Raw genomic sequence first — 18,646 nt, forward strand, 5'->3', positions numbered from 1 at the left:
TAAGGTCTTTGCACAGAACCCTGCAACGAATGATGCTAGCTAGGCAGGGCAGGGGTGGGCGTGGGCATGAGACGCAGAGACCAGCAAAGGGAAAGCACTGGCCGAGCCTGCCTGTGTGCTGCTCCCCACATCAGTTGGCAGGAGGCCAGGACTCATGGTCCCCTTTCCCCCCCTTTGTGGGAGAAGAGATGGACCGAAGCAGCATGGGCCCATTCATGCCATGTGATCCCCAGACCCCGCTTTCTGGCAGGTCCGTAAACAACCCAAATCCCTACTCAGACTCCCTGTCACAGAGGGACCCAAGCCAAAGGCCCTGAAGTAAGACCAACATCTGCTCCAAAGGGCCAGGAATGTGGTGAGCTGGCCATTGGCAGCCACTGAGCAGGCTGGCTACTGACAGAGAACAGATAACAGGGAGAGCGAAGGAGAGGGCAGGCGACGAAGAAGTGGCGGCCAGAGAGTGTGCTATTTGGAGGGTACTGGTAGCAGGGCAAGGAAGAGTGTGGTTGGCTTCTTTTTCCTTCTTTTTTTTCTTATATATTTTTATTGATTTCAGAGAGGAAGGGAGAAGGACAGAGAGACAGAAACATCAATGATGAGCGAGTATCATTGATTGGCTGCCTCTTGCACACCCCACACTGCAGATCGAGCCCACAACCTGGGCATGTGCCCTGACCGGGAATCGAACTGTGACATCCAGGTTCATAGGTAGATGCTGCTCAACCACTGAGCCACACTGGCCGGGCTCCTTCTTTATTTCGTACAAGTATGTGTGGACGTGAAGGAAGATGCCCCAAGGTCATAAAAAGAAAATGAAGTTTCCAGAAAGGAGATTATTAGTGGAACACGTGTCCAGAGTGGAGGAGGAGATGGAACAAAGCATATATATGGTACCGTGTGGAGTGAAACAGCTCAATGGAAATGGTCTGTGTCTTGATAGAGAAACCACAGCTGCCTGCAAAAGCCAAAACCCAAATGCCCGTATCAAGGCTCATACACGCTCGCCTGGCATAGGATGGGCATAGTCTGCAGGCCTTTTGAGGAACCTAGACTTACAGTGACCTGCTGGCCTGGAAGGCGGCTTTGATTCATGCTTCGTTTTCATTGGTGTCTTTCTTCAGGCTCTACCTTCTGGGACCCTGTGGCCCCAGATGGTGGTTGGTCTGCTACACCGCGGCAGGCGGTCACGTGGCTGGTGGCCGTCTGCTGCCTGGACGGCTGGGAACCCCCTGGTGTCCACCAGCGTGTCCTGAAACGCTGTATTGGTTTTGCAGATGGACTTCCAGCGGATGTTTTGTGCTCAGACAGGGAGGCCGGCGCTTTGGGGGAAGAGGCCGGGCCACTGAGCAGAGGCAGGAGGAAGGGGTGCTGGTGCCTGGTGCTGGGTCACCTGTCCTTCCGTTGAGGAGGGCACGGGGTTCAAACGTCTGCACTTGGGCAAGAAGTGGAAGGAAAATAGCTGAGCGTCTCCGCACAGAAGGAGGAAGTGTTGTGGGCTAAGGAGTCAGCAGAGACTCAGACCTGAACTGCGAGTCAGGGGCTCCCAGCTAGCTGCGCTTCCTCGCAGTCTGACCTTCCCAGACTTTCATAGCAAAAGGGGAACCTTAGACCTAGAGGACACGAAGCCCTGGCATCACATTTACACGTTTTAAAAGGCACTTGAAGTAGTCTTTCTGGTTGTCTGGGAGGGAAGCTTTAAAAGTGAGCACTGAAGCCCGGCCGGCGTGGCTCAGTGGTTGAGCGTCAACCTATAAACCAGGAGATCACGGGTTCGATTCCCGGTCAGGGCACATGCCCGGGTTGCGGGCTCGATTCCCCATGTGGGGCGTGCAGGAGGCAGCCGATCTATGATTCTCTCTCATCATTGATGTTTCTGTCTGTTTCTCCCTCTCCCTTCCTCTCTGAAATCAATACAAATATATTTTTTAATAAATAAATAAAAGTAAGCACCAACTTTTAAATGAATTGTCCAGGGTGGAGAATAAATAGCAATACCAAGCCCCTCCGCACCCTGTCTGATAGCCCAGCATGCTCGCCTTTACCCAGCCTGCCTGCAGGTGCCTGTCCTTCAGGCCTGGGCTGGTAGGCTGTTCCCCACAGAGTGGCCACAGCCTGGTCCCGCTGTGACACTGCCCACACTTGAGGGGGAGGTGGACGGCGGGCTGGGGAGGATGCACAGAGCACTTGGGATCATTCCGGTCCTCCTGGGGACGCTAGGGCTCAGGTGTGCACCTCCCCAGGTGTCCTTCACTAGTGTACGTGGACAGGACGCCCCCTTGTGGACACCACACAGACTATTTACAATCCCCATTTTAAAGCAAAGGCAACTGAGGTTCAGAAATTGGCTCAAAGGCAGACGGCCAATGGAGAGCAGCTGGTATCTGAGACCCAGGCCTCTTAAGTCCTGGGCTGAGACCGGGCCCACAGCACCCTCCTCTGCGTGGAGATGGGCCCGTAGAGCTCGCGCTAATCTGCACCACATCATCTTCCCTTCTCTGTGTTGGAATCGGCCTCCTCCATTGGGCCTTCCATGTAGAGGGCCAGACCACTCTCCCCACAGCTCGTTCTGTTTTTATTTGTCCCAAGAGATAAATGCTTTCCGAAAACTTGCCTGTGGCCTCCTGGAATGAGGCAGATTAAGCCAAACCCTTCACCACACTAACCGTGTCCTTCTCTCCTCCCCGCGGCGCCCACTCAGGACCCCACTGGCGGCCCCACGGTATCTCCCTGGGCACAGCCCGCTTGGCAGGGACCTTATTTACAGCCGTGGCTGCGGGAAATGAGATTGGGCGGGACCTCAAAGGAAGTGAGAGCGGTCCCCAGCTGGCAGTTCAAAAGTGGGGCCACTGGGGGGAGTTTGGGGTTTCTGGGAGCCCAAAAAGTCCTGGGTGGGGCGCCACGGGCAGAAGAGAGAGACTTTTTTCATTTTATAAAAAGTTGGGTTCTGTAGGTATAACTGGGTCTGGCCTGTGAACATTTTTAAGAAACTGTTTTTATTTACTTATTTTTAAATATATTTTTATTGAGTTCAGAGAGGAAGGGAGAGGGAGAGAGATAGAAGCATCAATGATGAGAGAGAATCACTGATCGGCTGCCTCCTGCAACACCCCACATGGGGGATCGAGCAGGAAACTCAGGCATGTGCCCCGACCTGGTTCATAGGTCGACACTCAACCACTCAGCCACTACCGCCGGGCTAAGAAGCTGGGCTTTTCAATAGTAGCAGCACAAGAGATGAAATATGTGGTGTGACAGGGAGGCCACAGCGTGGGTATCTGTCTTGATTCTCATTTTTAATTTAAAGTTAATGGAAAACACATTTTGTGTCTTGTGGCCTTCCCACCGGCAGCTCAGACAGTCGGGCAAAGGTGATAGGCCCGGGCCATTGAGCTGGTGAAGTATTATCCCTTGCAGGCCCGGGTCCGACCAGGAAAGAACAGGGTCCCCGCAGAACAAAAGGCCAGGTTCCCCCGGACTCATTGTCAGCCAGGCCCTCCTTCCCTCTGCCCTCCGCCCTCCCCACCCGAGCCATTGACACGGTGCAGAGAAAAGGGAGACCCGGATTCAATAGGCTGACTGCGCGAGGCAGGAGACAAAGGCTTTGGCACTGGGACCCCGTTGTCGCTCCTGCTCCAGGTGTCCCCAATGAAGAGCCCCTGGGGGGGCGGGGGGCAGTGCGGAGCTGAAGAAAGCCCCATTGTCGCGCTCTGCCCCACACCTGCAAAGCGCCACTCTGCTCATTCCCATCTTCGTTCGGGTCCCAAATACTGGCTCCAGGATGGATCCCAAGTGGACGTGGATTTTTGTGCTTCTGTTGTCACACGGGGAAGGCCATTCCATTCTCAACAGGAGCCACTTCATGCTTCTCGGCTCCCCCCCACCTCCCACCCCCACTAAATAGATAGACACACACGCCTGTATGCACAACACGGATACAAGACAAAGAAGCACGCCAACAATTGTCGTCATTGAAGTGAAACGTACGGAGGGGTGCAGAACTCATGAATGTGCCATTCAAGGGATTATCACAAAGTGAACCCACACCCTCATTTAAATGCCCCCAGGGCAAAGAATAGACTAGCAGCCCCCCCTGTGCCCTCTCTCCGTCATCACCCCATTCTCCCCAAAGGTTAGCACTGCACTGACTTCCAACCCCATTCGTGAGGGGTGTGTTTCTTCAATTCAGCCTGCAGGGTCTGCTGGACCCGAATGGGGTTCCTGCCTCCCGGGCTTTCTGGCTGTGTGATCCTGGCCAAGTTACTTGACTTCTCTGAATGTTGGTTTCCTCAGCAGTGAAAGGGGGATCCCGTGATCCTGGCTTTATGTGGCTCGGGTACGGGTTAAGTGAGAGAGCAGAGAGAAAGCACCTGCTCACAATGAGCGTTTGATGAGTTGGCTGCCTTCCCCCTCATCTCAGCCCGTTTACTCTGAGGAGGGGGCATCGGGAAAGACGGGGAGCTCAGTGGACATTAGCCTCACGCAGAAGGAGCCTCAAAGCAGGAGAAAGAAACCCACAGTCACAGAGCGGGAGGCCAGGCTCCAGGGAGGACCTCCTCCCATCGGAACAAGTTCCCTTAACACAAGAGTGTGCGGTGCCACCCTCCGTAGCCAGAGGAGAGAATAAGGATGGAGAAGGGAAGGGGGTGCTGGGTCCCTGGGGTGGGGGCAGATGCCCGAAAGCGGCCCCGCCCCCCGGGAAGGCAGCCTCTCCTTCTAGGAGTGAAACTTGACCCGAGAACAGTCTCGAGGGCAAATCCCTTTCCCTAGGTCACCGTGAAAGATGTATTTCATGCGAGCTTTGCGGAGGTCAAAGGACCCTTTCTCTCGGCTTTCTGGGCGTTTCCTGTGGAATTCACGTGTGCCCAAACCAGGACTTTCACCCCGGGGGGGAAATTTAATAAATGCGGTTTATCTAAGCTTCGTGCTCTTAGCTAAATCTGCACTAATGACTCAGGCAGCTTGCTCCTCCGAGACCATCATTTTTCTTTATTTGCTCCAGCCGTGAGGTTTCAGCCTTGGGGTGGGGGTGGGGGGGGGCAGGGGGGACGGGGAATGTCGGGGACAGGGAGGCAGACATTCTTGGTCTCACTCCTGAGACGTTTCCTGATTCCCCTGGAACGTTTGCTTCCATGTCTTCACCCCCTTCCAGGCATGAGGGATTACTCCTTCTTTTTTTTTTTTAAATTTTATTTTATTGTTTAAAGTATTACATTTAGTAGTACATATATCTCCCTTTTTCCCCCATTGACCTTCCCCCAGCCTCCCCTACCCCCTGTCGCATGCCCTCATCCCCCCCCCCCCCCTCAGTGTCTTGTGTCCATTGGTTGTGCTTATATGCATGCATACAAGTCCTTTGGTTGATCTCTTTCCCCCCCTCCCCAACTCTCCCCAGCCTTCCCATTCCTTCTTGCAGGAGAACCCATTCGTAACTCTGATTCCAGAGGCCAGGATCATGCTCCACAAGCTTTTGATAACGGCTTTATTGTATGTAATCGTGGTGTCTGTGGGAAAAGGGATACACAAATGGCAATGGTGATAGTTAGCATCGATTGAACACTTATTATGAGCCAAGGACTTTCGGAGCAATTTATATGTATCATCTTATTCAGTCCTCACAACGCCACACTAGGCATTATTGTTAGCCCATTTTATAAATGAGGAGCCCATGGCTTAGAGAGATGAGCTACACTGATGGATCACAAGGCTACTGAGTGGTAAGAGGGGCTTTAATTTTATTTTATTAAAATACTAGAGGCTTGGTGCACGAATTTGTGCACAGGTGGGATACCTTGGCCAGGCCGGTGATCAGGGCCAATCGGGGCCGGCCAGGGGGGAGGGACCACAGGAGGTTGGCTATGGGAGCGCACTGACCACTGGGGGCAGCTGCTGCATTGAGCATCTGCCCCCTGGTGGTCAGTACATGTCATAGCTACTGGCTGGTCGTCTGGTCGTCTGGTCATAATAGTCCCATAGGCTTTTATATAGAGAGATATTTTTATTGATTTCAGAGAGGGGATTGAGCCCATGACCGAGGCATATTCCCTTGATCGGAATCCAACCCAGGACCCTTCAGTCTGCAGGCTGACACTCTATCCACTGAGCCAAACTGACTAGGGCATGAGGGAGGGGGCTCTAATTTTACAGTCTGATTTGCATAACAACTATATTAAGATGAGGTTGCCCCAGCCTCACATGGCCCCTAATATTTCTGAGAAAGGAATAACCAAAGGCACCTGGTTCTTGGACGTTGCATGCGTGTGTGTGACCGTCTCCTTTCTAAGCCGGTGACCACGTGGCCACACTCTGTCACTGAGCAGGCTCAATCCCACCTCCGCCCTCCTCTTTCTTGTCTGAAAGGATTTCAGAGCCAGAAAGAAGCCGCCCAGGCCAGGAGTCAGAGGTTCTAGGCAGATGGATGATTTTTTTGAAAACTCTATCCCTCGGCGTCTGGCTGGGAAGGGCACACATTTTCTGGGCGGCACGCAACCGAACGCCCACAGCTGGGTGAGGCAGCAGCTCCACTCGCCTCCCTGCCCTGGCTGGAGACTAAAAATAGGAGTGTCTGCCAGCCGGGTCCCTGCCCGGAGCCCTGGCACCCGAGCCAGGCCGCTCGGCCCAGGGAGCAGGGAGGGCTGTGGTGGAGGACTTGTTCCGCCTCCAGCGCCTATGTCGAGTTCTCCTGTCCCCCGTGAAAGCAGATTCCAGCCCCTCTGGGGAGCGCCTTAGTTTCCCCAGGAGAATCTCCAAGAAACTTACACACACACACACACAAAATAAGCTGATTTATTTTACAAAATAAATCTCTTGAATGTGCTTGTATCAGAGGAACAACCAGTTTTAGGAAAGAAGAGACAACAACAAAAACTATCACCCTTTATTTTTTATCCTTACCCAAGGTCATGCTTATTGATTTGAGAGAGAGAGAGGAAGGGAGAGAGAGGGAAACATTGACGTGAGAGGAACATCCATCGGTTGCTTCCCATATGTGCCCTGACCGGGGATCGAACCCACAACCTAGGTGCATGGCCTGAAAAGAATCGAACCCACAACCTTTTCATGGTATGGAATGTCATCGGAGCCACCCAGCCGGGCAAAAGCTATCATGCCTTTAAAATGCCTGCACTAGTGCCTGATACAGACTAGGTCCCCGTTAAAGTTTCGTTTTAAAAGATTGTATGTCAGCCCTCAGGGATGACAAAAAATCCAAGGTATCATGCCTGGCATTTAGTTGTTGTCTCCTCTTAGACGTATGCAAAAGGAGGCAACGTTACTATTGGGAGAGCGGACACCCCTGCCCCTCCTCACCCTCCCCCCCCCCACCCCTCCAGCACAGTGATTGAGCATCTGAGCACCTGCCCCCCCCAGCAAAGGGACCTGCACAGAAACCCAGAGGCCATCGGAGCAGGAAGCACTGCACAGACCTCTCCTCCAGGGCCTGGAAGGCCCGAGCTGCCGGCCAGCGCTGGCCAACTCTGGCCCGTGTACAAAACAAAACAAAAACAAAGAAGAATGTGCGGCCGCGACTGTGCCTCAGGCCTGCAGAGCCTGGACGCTCGGCCGGCCTCTAAGCGTGCCAGCCCCGGCTGCAGTTCAACCCTGTCATTTTGCTGATGAGAAATCACGGTCTAGACATATAAAGCTGCTTACGGGGTGTGAGCGGCAGAACCGGGACAGGCCCTGGTGTTCCGATTCCCCGTCCCATGTTCCTGCCATGACGTGGCATTGTCCCGAGAAGCTCGGAAGCATGAAGGCTGCTGGGAGGGCGTGTGCGTGTCCCACCGGCAAGCGTTCTGTCCTAACCCAGTCTGACCCTGACCCAGGAAGCCATGACAGTCCCCAGGATGGATCCCAGTGACTTTTTCTTTCTCCCAAGGGCTCATCGGTCCCCTGTCCCATCTCTCTGTCTCTGTCCCTCCCACTCCCTTCGCATGTCTCCTCCTACTCTTCATCGCAGGACAGAGTCTGGGTTCTAACCTGCTTTTGCTTTTACTTTTCAGGTTCACTGTTGGCCTATAACACCCCCTCCCACACAGACCAGTCCCCACGGCTGAGTGTCAAAGAAGGTGAGTCTGTTCCCTCGTGGACCTAGAATTTTCCTCGGTGCAGGCGGGGCACGGTTCCCTGCTGCTGAGATGGGTGGGGGTCTCAGGTCTGTGCCCGGCTCTCTGATTCCACACAACTTTCCTCTCGCACACGAGACAAGACGCCAGAGCTTATCCTGCTTGTGCCACTGGTTGAAAAAAAAAATACCACAAGCTTTTAAAATGTCGTGTAATAATATCATAAAGATATGATCCGAAGTTGTGACTCCACAAAAGAAAAGGTTTGGTCATCGAATGAAATGGATATCGCTCGCTTTCCAAGCTGAAAATTAGGTTTTCCCTGTTAGAGGTAATGCAATAAAGATCTTAGGGATGCTCGCAGTGCTACATTTCAAAGTTTTGAGAACAAATTTTAGCAATTCCAGAGTGGTGATTTGAGGATTTAGTCTAGTTGGTTTGATTTGGTTTGGTTTGGTTAAGAGAGAAAGAAAACAGACTCGGCAAACAATGTTTGCCAGGGACAATTTTAGCAAAGATTACAATAGCATTTCTCAACATCTTTATTTCTGAAACAATATGGTAAAGGTTTATTGCTCCAGAAACTGTGTTAGATTCTAGGCCTTTAACCCTTTGCACTCGCTTGCTTTTTTTCTCGATTCCTTTATTCTAATGCTAACCGTGTCGAGTCACACTCGACATCCGAGTGCAAAAGGTTAAACAAGTGAGTAGAATGATCTGAAGGAGGAAACAAGAAAATGTGCCTGAGAAAAATCCACCCAAGGCAAAAGAAAAATTTCTTGGAGGAGAGGACTCTGGTGTGGGGACTTGAAGAATGAATGGGAGCATGGCAGACATTCTCTCTGCCTTGCTCTCTCCTTCACTGCTTTTTCTTTAGTGCACACCTGCCATGATACAGAATGGAGGCAGAAGTTTTTAGTGTTTTGGAGTAGCACGGTATAATATTCCGGAGAAACAGAATGTCCTTTTAGTGGAAGAAACTTCGAGACCATTTGGTTCAAAATCCTCATTGATTATGGAGGAAACAGAGACCCAAACTGCCTGGGCGTCTTGGCCAAGGCCACACCTTTGATCACATAGGACTTGGTGTTTCCTGTTAATAATTTATAATCAAATGATGACACACACAAAAATTAGTGGAGAAAATACACAACATGATGAACCTGATTGTAGACTTCTGTGGTTTTCATTTGCTTCCTTCTCCCCTCCCCCAACCTGGGCCGGTCCTATTTATGCTACTGTTTTCCTTTCCAAATCAGACTTATTTAATTTTGCCATGCAAACTAAATTATGTAGTCTCATTCTGCAGTCCAAGCCACATTTTACTTGATGGCCTGTTTAATACCATGTTGATAATCTCAATAAGAGAGAAAATGTAGCCCAGCTGGCTTGGTTCAATGGATTGAACATCGTCCCATCCACCATAGAGGTCGCTGGTTCGATTCCTGGTCAGGGCAGAAGCCCGGCTTGTGGGCTCCATCCCTGGTAGAAGGAGGGCAGGAGGCAGCCGATTTATGTTTCTCTATCCCCAATGTTTCTAAATTCTCTCCTTCTCCCTTCCTCTCTCTAAAAAAATCAATAAAAACATATTTTTTTTTAAAGGGAGAGAAAATGTATTAGAGCAGTGGTCGGCAAACTCGTTAGTCAGCAGAGCCAAATATCAACAGTACAACGATTGAAATTTCTTTGGAGAGCCAAATTTTTTCAACTTGAACTTCTTCTAACGCCACTTCTTCAAAATAGACTCGCCCAGGCCGTGGTATTTTGTGGAAGAGCCGCACTCAAGGGGCCAAAGAGCCGCATGTGGCTTGCGAGCCGCAGTTTGCCGACCACGGTATTAGAGTAACACCCTGGCTTGGCGGTCAGGGCACTTTTGGCTTACTTTGGGGAAATCCCTTCATCCCCTGAGCCTCAGTTTCCCATCAAGTGAAGGGGCTGAACTAAGTCAGTTCCAGTCAAGCCCAGACTCTCCGGCTGTGGCTCCGTAGGCAGGCCTTGGGGCCACAGAGTGAGGGCTCTGCCTCCATTCAGAGCCACTCTGCTCCCATCTGTTTCTATTACGGAACTTCCTGTCACTTGCAGACAGGCACCCACTTCTTGGAAGGAGGGAAGGGAAGAAGAGAAAGAGAGAGGAAGGAAGGCCTGGAGGGAGAGGGACGAAGGGGAGGAAGGGAGGGGGAGAGAAAGAGGGATGGGGGGAGGAATAAGGAGATCCCTCAAAGTTTCTCCAGCCCCACAGGCTGAGGCTAATGAGACTCTGGGTTTCACTGCAGATTTTGGTTTGGAAGCCAGTTTGTCTGAGTTGAACTGTATTAATAGCCACCACATTGCTCCCCCAGGGGTCTTAGCTTTCAGCCCTCCCCGCTACCTGCGCACTGCGTTCCCTGGTCCTTTTGTGTGCAGGGAGTGCATCTGTGAGGCCACCGGGCTCATTCAGGCATCCCAGGAGCAGCTCGCTAGCTGGGCAGCAGCCCTCTCCTGACATGAATTAGCGGCAGCATCCCGGCAAGTGCACGCTGTGCTGCCAGATCTCATTCAGGTGCTGCCGGGCACTTATCTCCCAGCTTTGGCCCTGGCCTCCTGAGACGATTAGGGCTGCGCTTTGCAGGTGCATCTTTTGTCCCCAGGAACGCTTCCCACTTGAGCTGTCTTGCTGCTGTGTCGCCTCCCCCTTGTGAGGTGGTCTGAATCTGTCTGAGCAGCCATCAGCCACAAAACAAAGTGCATTAGCAAGACAAAGCTAATCAGGCCTCTCTATCCCCCCCAATTCAAAGGCCTCCCCACCTCCTCTCTTCTGCTTTTCTCTAATCCCTACCTTTATTTCTTAAAATATTAAATGGGAAAATAAAGAGAACATACACTGCAATCCTGCCTGCATCGCGTTCAAATGAAGACACACACAGAGCCCCCAAACAAACCGAGAGTCCCTCTGAAGCACCAGCTGTGTGTGTGCGTGCATGTGTGTGTGTGTGTGTGTGTGTGTGTGTGCATGTACGCACGTGCACGCTTCACACAGGGCAGGTGCTGGCACCGGGCACAAAGGAAAGAAGTTCAGGAGATGATGTCTATTAATGCTTCTTCAATGCTCTTATCAAACTAGAATGCCTTTTGACTTGCCCAGGCCCAATCACCTCCCCCCCCAGCTTGTCTCTTGAAAATGATTGCACGCTCTAAAGGTTATTTGTGCCCACGAAGTAAGACTAGTTTTTAACATTTAATCTATAGCAGCCTTGCAGCCCCTTTATGAAATAGCCTCTGGTCATAGAGGGGACCCAACTAGAACAGTTGCTCTTTCTACCGTTCGTTATCAGGGCTCATGCACTTGAGTCATACAGAATGGAAGCATTCATTGCCCATTTGCAAGAGCAGCCACCACCGTCATATGTGTAGAATTCGCGATGCTTCAGACACATTCACATGCTGGGCTTCTGCTCTCGAGCCCGGCAGCATCCCTGGGAGGTAGATGTGGTTCTCTCCATTTTGCAGACGGAAAAAGTGAGGCTGGGCGATGTTAAATTGCTCGCTGAAGGGCACCCAGTGACTCGACAGCAGAGCAGGACTCAAACCCGGGTTGTGGGATTCAACATCCCTTGCTGCAGACGGTCTCCCTGACAGACAGCCCGTCCCCTCTGGCTGACTTTCCACGGGAACAAGACCTGGCCTAAGTGTAGTTCGGGCGGAGATTTTAATTCCCCCCATTATTTTTCTCTGTCCCTGCAGTTTTCCCACTCTCACCCCCACCTGCATCCCTATTCTAGCCTCTTTCCCCAAAGATGAATTCATATGCACTCCCCACTTGGCAGTACCACCCCCTAGTCCTCACTACACACAGAACGACCTGGTGAGCTTTTTTAAAAATACTGATGCCGTAGGACAAATGCTGTGTGACTCCACTCCTATGCCGTACCTTGGCCAGGCAAACAGAAAGTAGAATGGTGGCTCCAAGGCCTGGGGGAGGGGGAGCAGGAATGGCGAGTTCTTGTTTAATGGGAGTTTCAGGGTGGAAAGATGAAACGTTCTGATTGTTATGCATCCACAATATGAACGCACCGAATGCCACTGAAACATAGACTGAAAAATGGCCAAAATGATAAATTCTTTGTATGTTTTACAACAATAAAAATGCAAAAAAAAAAAAAAATTTAGATACTGGTGCTCAGATCCCAAACATGGCCAGTTAATTCAGAATCTCTAGGAGGGACATGTGGGCACTGAAACTTTTCTTAAAGCTCCTGCTTACTCTGTAGCTTGTCGCCCAAATCGAGAAGCCCTGCCAGAGAGTGCAGGACACACGCTAGAAAGAGGAAAGCAAGACTGTCTCAGAGCCGCACTCTGGGCAGGTGACCTTGACCTTTTATGGCCCCAAATCAACCTAAAGAAGGAAGAGCAGGGCCGGTTGGTATGCTAATGCAGGAGCAGGTTGAGTGATAGAACCACCTGGTCAGGGTTTGTCATTGATGATGTTGTAATCATCACTGCTTTGACAACTTCACATCAGTGCATCATTCATATCTCAGGGATTTCTTCCTTATATGCCTTCATCTTATGTATCTGAAGAGTAAATAGGTGGGCCTAGCCAGCGTGGCTCAGTGGTTGAGTGTCGACCTATGAACCAGGAGGTCATGGTTCAATTCCCGGTTAGGGCACATGCCTGGGTTGCAGGCTCCATCCCCAGTGTGGGGTGTGCAGGAGGCAGCTGATCAATGATTCTCTCTCATCATCGATGTTTCTAACTCTCTCACCCTCTCTCTTCCTCTCTGAAATCAATAGAAAACAAACAAAACCCCCGAGTAGATAGGTGGTAACTTGAATTTACAAGGAGGACACAGGTTCTAGAAACTCAGTGGCCTTTCCAGGGACATGCATGTCCTGCAGCCAGGACCACTGATCCCGTGTCCTCAGCTGGACACGCAGCCTGCGAGAGCCAGCGGGTCTCTCCTTTGCCTGCACAACCCTCACTTCCTCGGGGTCCGGCTGGATCTGTTTAAATGCCTCTGACTCCCCAAAAGGCAGAGGAGACTGAGCTCCCCGTTTATGGACTCCTGGAACGCACAAAACCACCATGGCCCGTGGAGCCCGAGCGTCCAGCCCCAGCCCGGGAAGCCAGTTAGGACCTGTGCCGAGTGCAGAACCGCTTCTCCACGGGGCACACTGTCTGCCTCGGAGCCCCCTCTCCAACTGGGCCGCGGCTGATGGAGAAAACGGCTGTGTGCTGGCCGGTCAAGGGTGGGAAAGGGGGCAGGAGACACTCCTTTCTGCGTCCTTTACGGCAAAATGCCTGACAGGCCTCAAGCCCATGCTCTCGGGAGCCCTTAGCCTCTCGAGGAGGTTTCCAGGGGGCAGGGCCTGTGCACACAGCAACCCCCCACCCCCATTGCAGCTCCTCACCATCCAGGATGTCATCTGTGCCTCCCGCCATCCCCATAAGATGGCCGGACCGGCGTTATCATGATCCCATTCTGTCCATAAAGCAATGGGACACAGACTGTGTCCCGGGCTCATCTGAAGTCCCCCAGGTCCTAGAGCAGAGCGGGTTCAAGTGGAGGTCTCTGGTGTTCCTTCCTCCCTCCAGGCTGCCTCTCACATCTCAGTGTATTTAATCCCAGCACCCAACAGCATCTGGAACATTCTTTAGTGCTCTGGATTTACCTAAGGTGGGTATTCACCTCGGATTTCAGCATTAAAACATAGCGATTGAAATCTCGGGCTTTGAACGCAGCAGGCTGTGTGACCTTGGACAAGGCACTCACTCTTTCTTCAGCCTCAGTGCCCTCGTGTAGAAAAGGAGGCTATTTTAGTGTCCCTCCCGAGATGATGTACCCATAAACCGCTTAGCACAGCGTCTGACACACCACCGAGTGCTCAGTGTCAGCTCCGTGAATTCTAACTATAATGATATTCTTATTGCAAAAGAATTCGAATATTGTCGAGGGTTCACCGTATGCTAGCACTGTGCCGAGATTGGTGAAGGACCCACCATATCCCATGGCACGGTGACACCATGGATGAGACCGCCACGTGGCTTAACATCTTCTTAGGGAGCTACACCTATAGAACTATTAAGGAATACTAGGAACCTGAATATCGCCAAATAGAAAACCACATGCTACATACGAGAAGCTCTGAGAGTGACGAAGGGATGGAACATCATTAAATGCTGGAGTTGGACATCCATCCACGCCAACCTCTCATGTGACAGAAGGGACTGGAGGCCAGAGACGTAGCAGGTCCAGCCAAGGCCACCGGGGAGCCAACAGCAGGTGGCACAGCTTTAAGTCACTCAGCACTGTAGTCAGGAATGGACTGAGTCTGTGATCCCTGCCCTTCTCCACTCCATCCGTTCATCTCTTCATTGATGAAGAGCCCGCGCGGATGGGACACTAGGCCGAGCCCAGGAAGTAGGGTGCACAGCCGGCACCTACCCTTAGGGGGCTCACGGTCAGAGTCACAAAGGGGTCAATACGTTATTAATGCAGTGCATTGGAGTGTGGGTGATATAGACCATGCTATGCCCTCTCTGGGCTGTCCTTTATGATTGAATTGTAGAGGCTGACGGGAGGCCTCTAGAAATACGCAGCGTGGTCGTGCTGGGAATGGGTATTGAAAGGAAGGGACGATGGTAGACAAGAAAGACACCAGCCAGTGTGCCTGGGTCTGTCGAGCACGCATGGGAGTTGTGGTGTGGGAGCCGTGTGTGTGTGTGTGTGTGTGTGTGTGTGTGTGTGTGTGTGTGTGAATGTATTTTTATTGATCTCAGAGAGGAAGGGAGAGGGCGAGAGAGACAGAAGCATCAATGATGAGAGAGAATCATTGATCAGCTGCCTCCTGCACGCCCCCTACTGGGGATGGAGTCCAAAACCTGGGCATGTGCCTTGACCTCTGGGTTCATAGGTCGATGTTCAACCACTGAGCCACGCAGATGGGGCAGCCCTGTGTGTTCATGTCGGGTTTGGGGGAAGGGACCAGGGGAGTTCCTGGGGGGGTGGAGGAGTGTGCCCTGCGGGGGCACCAAGGCCTCGGTGTGACATGAGCACACGAAACTGAAAGTGGGCTGTGTCACTGTGAGACAGGAAGCTCAGCAAAGGAGCGGAGCCAGGGATCTGCTTCAGAATGACCAGGGCGGGAGGGGGAGGGGGAAGGGAGGGGGAGGGGGCGAGAGCAGGGCTGAGACAGGATTGGCAGGATGAAGGAAGGGGCCATGGGGTTCAGTCGTTTCCTCTCTGTTTTTCTTTCCTTTCCTTTTTTAAATTATATTTCTATTGATTATTCAGAGAGGAAGGGAGAGGGGGGAGAGGGATAGAAACATCAACGATGAGAAGGAATCATTGACCAGCTGCCTCCGGCATGTGCCACACTGGGGATCGAACCCGCAACCTGGGCATGTGCCCTGACCGGGAATCGAACCGTGACCTCCTGGTTCAGAGGTCAATGCCCAACCACTGAGCCACGCCGGCTGGGCTCCTCTCTGCTTTGCTACATCTTGGAAATTTCCTGATTGAAAAGATGCCCCGAGGACTTTCGTTTTAATGGGAGAACATGGATGAGTGCAGAATATTTATGCCTAAAGCTGCCCCCCGCCCCCGCCCCGCCCTGTACGCATGGTGCAGTGAAAGAGGACGCCGTCCTTCCAGGTCGGGCACCGGGGGCGTGGCATCCTGAGTGGGGGGCGCGGGAGCGTGTGTTCAGGTGTTCCGTGTGGGCATGGGCCTCGCGCTGTCGCCCTGGCCGGGGTAGTGTGTGGGGGGTGGTCTGGCACACGTGTGCCGTCGGAAAAGGCCTGTAAGGCTGTGAGGTAATGCCCTGTTATTTCAGGGAGTAAATAACATCTCTCATGCAGCCGGTCATACGGCTCCCCGGCCCGGCTCTGTCCGCTCTGTAGCACTTAAGTCCAAGGCGATGGAGGACTCACAGGAGGGCCTGTTAAGAACTTTGTCATTATATGTTTTTCCTTTATGATGAAATACCTCTAATCCATTTTTAGCAAAAGTGGGGATGATTGCTGGCTCTGTGTGTGTGTGTGTGTGTGTGTGTGTGTGTGTGTGAGAGAGAGAGAAAGAGAGAGAGAGAGAGAGAGAGAGAGAGAGAGAGAGAGAGAGAGAGAGCGCACTGCTTCTGCAGTCCAAAGGCAAGATTTATTATTACAGAATAGACAGTAGCTTGCTCTCTTGGTTTTTTTAATATAAAAAAAAAATGTTTTCCTTTGAAATTCCAGAGTTAATGTTTTGTCTGCTTTCGATCTGACCCCTTTTGGAGAGCAGCATGCTTTTGTGTGTGCTTTTTTTTCCTTCTTCGCCAGAGAGAGAGATAGAAAGAGAGGGAGGGAGAGAGAGGAGAGAGAGAGAGAAAGAGAGAGAGAGAGAGAGAGAGAGAGAGAGAGAGAGAGAGAGAGCTGGAAACAAAGAATCCTTGTCTGTAAGCGAAGCAGGCAGGAAACCCCAGTCCCCAGGGAGCTCCGCCAGCCAGGCCTGTCCCGGAGTCAGACTCCAGCCCCTGAATTCAATCTGACAGCTTGTCTGGGACACTTTCTAAGTAACCATTCTCCTTCCTTTCTCTGAGGAACAGAACTGCTATTTTTTTTCGGTGGGTGTGCTGCGTGTGCTGTTATCACACGTGTGTGGGTTGCACGGCGACCGGGACATGCTTTCTCTCCATTATGGCCAGCACTGCGCCTGTTTCCTGGGACAAGTGTAAACTGGTTCCGTGATCAGGAGGCCAGCAGCGCCCAGCGTGGTGCTGTCGCAGGTACAGAGGCATGTGGCTGGGGCATGTCATCTTTCTTCGGCGCCAGTGAAGGCGTGGGTTCCCTGATTGGAAATGAGGGAATTCCATCTCAGGAAGAATTCACATTGTGCAGGTTTTATGCCTTTGAGGATTTTTTACAAAATGTGTACACAAAAGTCTTCTAATGATCACTGCCCTCAGCTTCTGGGTTTCATTCATTCTTTTAAAGCGTATACCCCAGACATGTCCCTGCAGGAGAGAATTCAGAGGTGACCCCCCAGCATTCAAAGTGGGGTCCTTCTCCCTCCTGCCTCCTCCAGTTACTCAGACCGGGTGACTGTGCCACCACAGAGTGAGGGATGGCGGGGCAAAGCCAAACGTTCTGACATGCGCATTTGGAGGCCTTTCAGCTTCAGCTATGCGGGACCCCCAGAGGCACAGAACAGTCACCATCACTTCCGGGTCAGAGACCTGATAGCTGTGCCCAATGGGACAGTTTTGCCCATTTAGGATCTGACCAAAAAACTCACCCTTCAATTGTGAACGATTCCTGTCTTCTCCATCTTTAACATTGACCGTCTCCCCGTCTCTCTTTGCCTCATGTATCCCTCCTCCCCGTCTCACTCCCACCTCATCTGTAGGCTAGGAAGCCACACTCCCTGTGAAGGCCCAGATGACCCACCTCCGAAGGGTCTGGTCTACCCCTTCCCCACGTACTTTGCTTGGACTTCCTGCTTTGCAGTTTAGCATTCAACAGATCCCATCATAATGGTCTTTTGTCTTCTAAGACTTCAAGTCTCTTGGAGATGGAACTTAAACAAGGCCATTGGATGGATGGATGAAAATTATAGGCAAAATGCTTGGAATTGCTTCCCAAGAGTGATGTTTCTCAATATAGGAATGATGTTTTGGTGTGTCCACTGCAGATGGTACTTGCCTTTTCCTCTACCTTGCCCTAAACTTCCCCTTCATTGGACTCCCAGGGGATTCCTCTGATCAGTCCCATCCATGAGCAGGGGAGGAGCTTGCCAAGAGCAGACTTCAGTTATAACATGGGAGTTCCACTTCACTCTTTGGCTCTTTTTTAAATCCTTCTCAAGGGATATGTTTATTGATTGTAGAGAGCAAGGAAGGGAGAGGGAGAGAGAGAGAAACATCAATTGGTTGCCTCCCGCAAGTGCCCTGACTGGGGACAGAACCTGAAACCTGGGCATGTTCCCTGACCTGTAATTGAACCCGAGACGCTTCGGTACACGGAAGGATGCTCCAACCAACTGGGCCACACTGGCCAGGGTCATTGGGCCCATTTTTTGTCACCTTAAACTCCCCTTGGAGGCCCTTCAGATCTGGGTCTCCCTGCTCGGCGTGCCAATATGAAAGAGGCCAGGGACAGAACTAAGCCAAGAAAAAAGTGACATAGTGGGGAAATTTAACTTCTGCTCGTTTCGCCCTTCTCTCCTTACCTTTCCCGCCCTCCCCATTACAATAGCAGCTAGCATGTATGAAGTGCTTCCTATGTGACAAGAAGTTTTCTCTTCGCTTCACATTCATGCTTCATAACAACCTCATTTAGTTGGTACTATTAATATCCCTACTTTACACATGTGAAAACTGAGACACAAATCGGTTAAGCCCGAGTCACAAAGCTAATGGCAAGCAGAACGCAATCTGTTACTGCAGCCCCTCCCCAGCCAGGCAGGGATAGGGCTCTGCCGTTGCCTCTTCCTGTTCCATTCACCACCCCGAGGAAAGGCCGTTTCTTTCAGGAAGCTGACGTCATCTAGTTGTTACTAGACATGATTAGATTAATAGATCCCTGCTATGGTCTCCAAAAATCAGGGACCTGACTCAATCTACTCTGGTCT

At 51.6% G+C, this 18,646-nt stretch overlaps 1 protein-coding gene across 3 annotated transcripts in view; it reads left to right on the forward strand.

Moving 5' to 3' along the window:
* FLI1 (Fli-1 proto-oncogene, ETS transcription factor) overlaps positions 1 to 18,646 on the forward strand; it is a 119,568-nt gene that overhangs the window by 77,899 nt on the left and 23,023 nt on the right. For all 3 annotated transcript variants that reach the window (XM_054712656.1, XM_054712655.1, XM_008142550.3), the window contains exon 5: positions 7,998 to 8,063. In XM_054712656.1, coding sequence (XP_054568631.1) covers positions 7,998 to 8,063 — 66 coding nt within the window. The remainder of the gene's footprint in view (positions 1 to 7,997; positions 8,064 to 18,646) is intronic.

This window comes from Eptesicus fuscus, chromosome 23, assembly GCF_027574615.1.
Source record: "Eptesicus fuscus isolate TK198812 chromosome 23, DD_ASM_mEF_20220401, whole genome shotgun sequence".
In the NCBI taxonomy this organism is placed as follows: domain Eukaryota; kingdom Metazoa; phylum Chordata; class Mammalia; order Chiroptera; family Vespertilionidae; genus Eptesicus; species Eptesicus fuscus.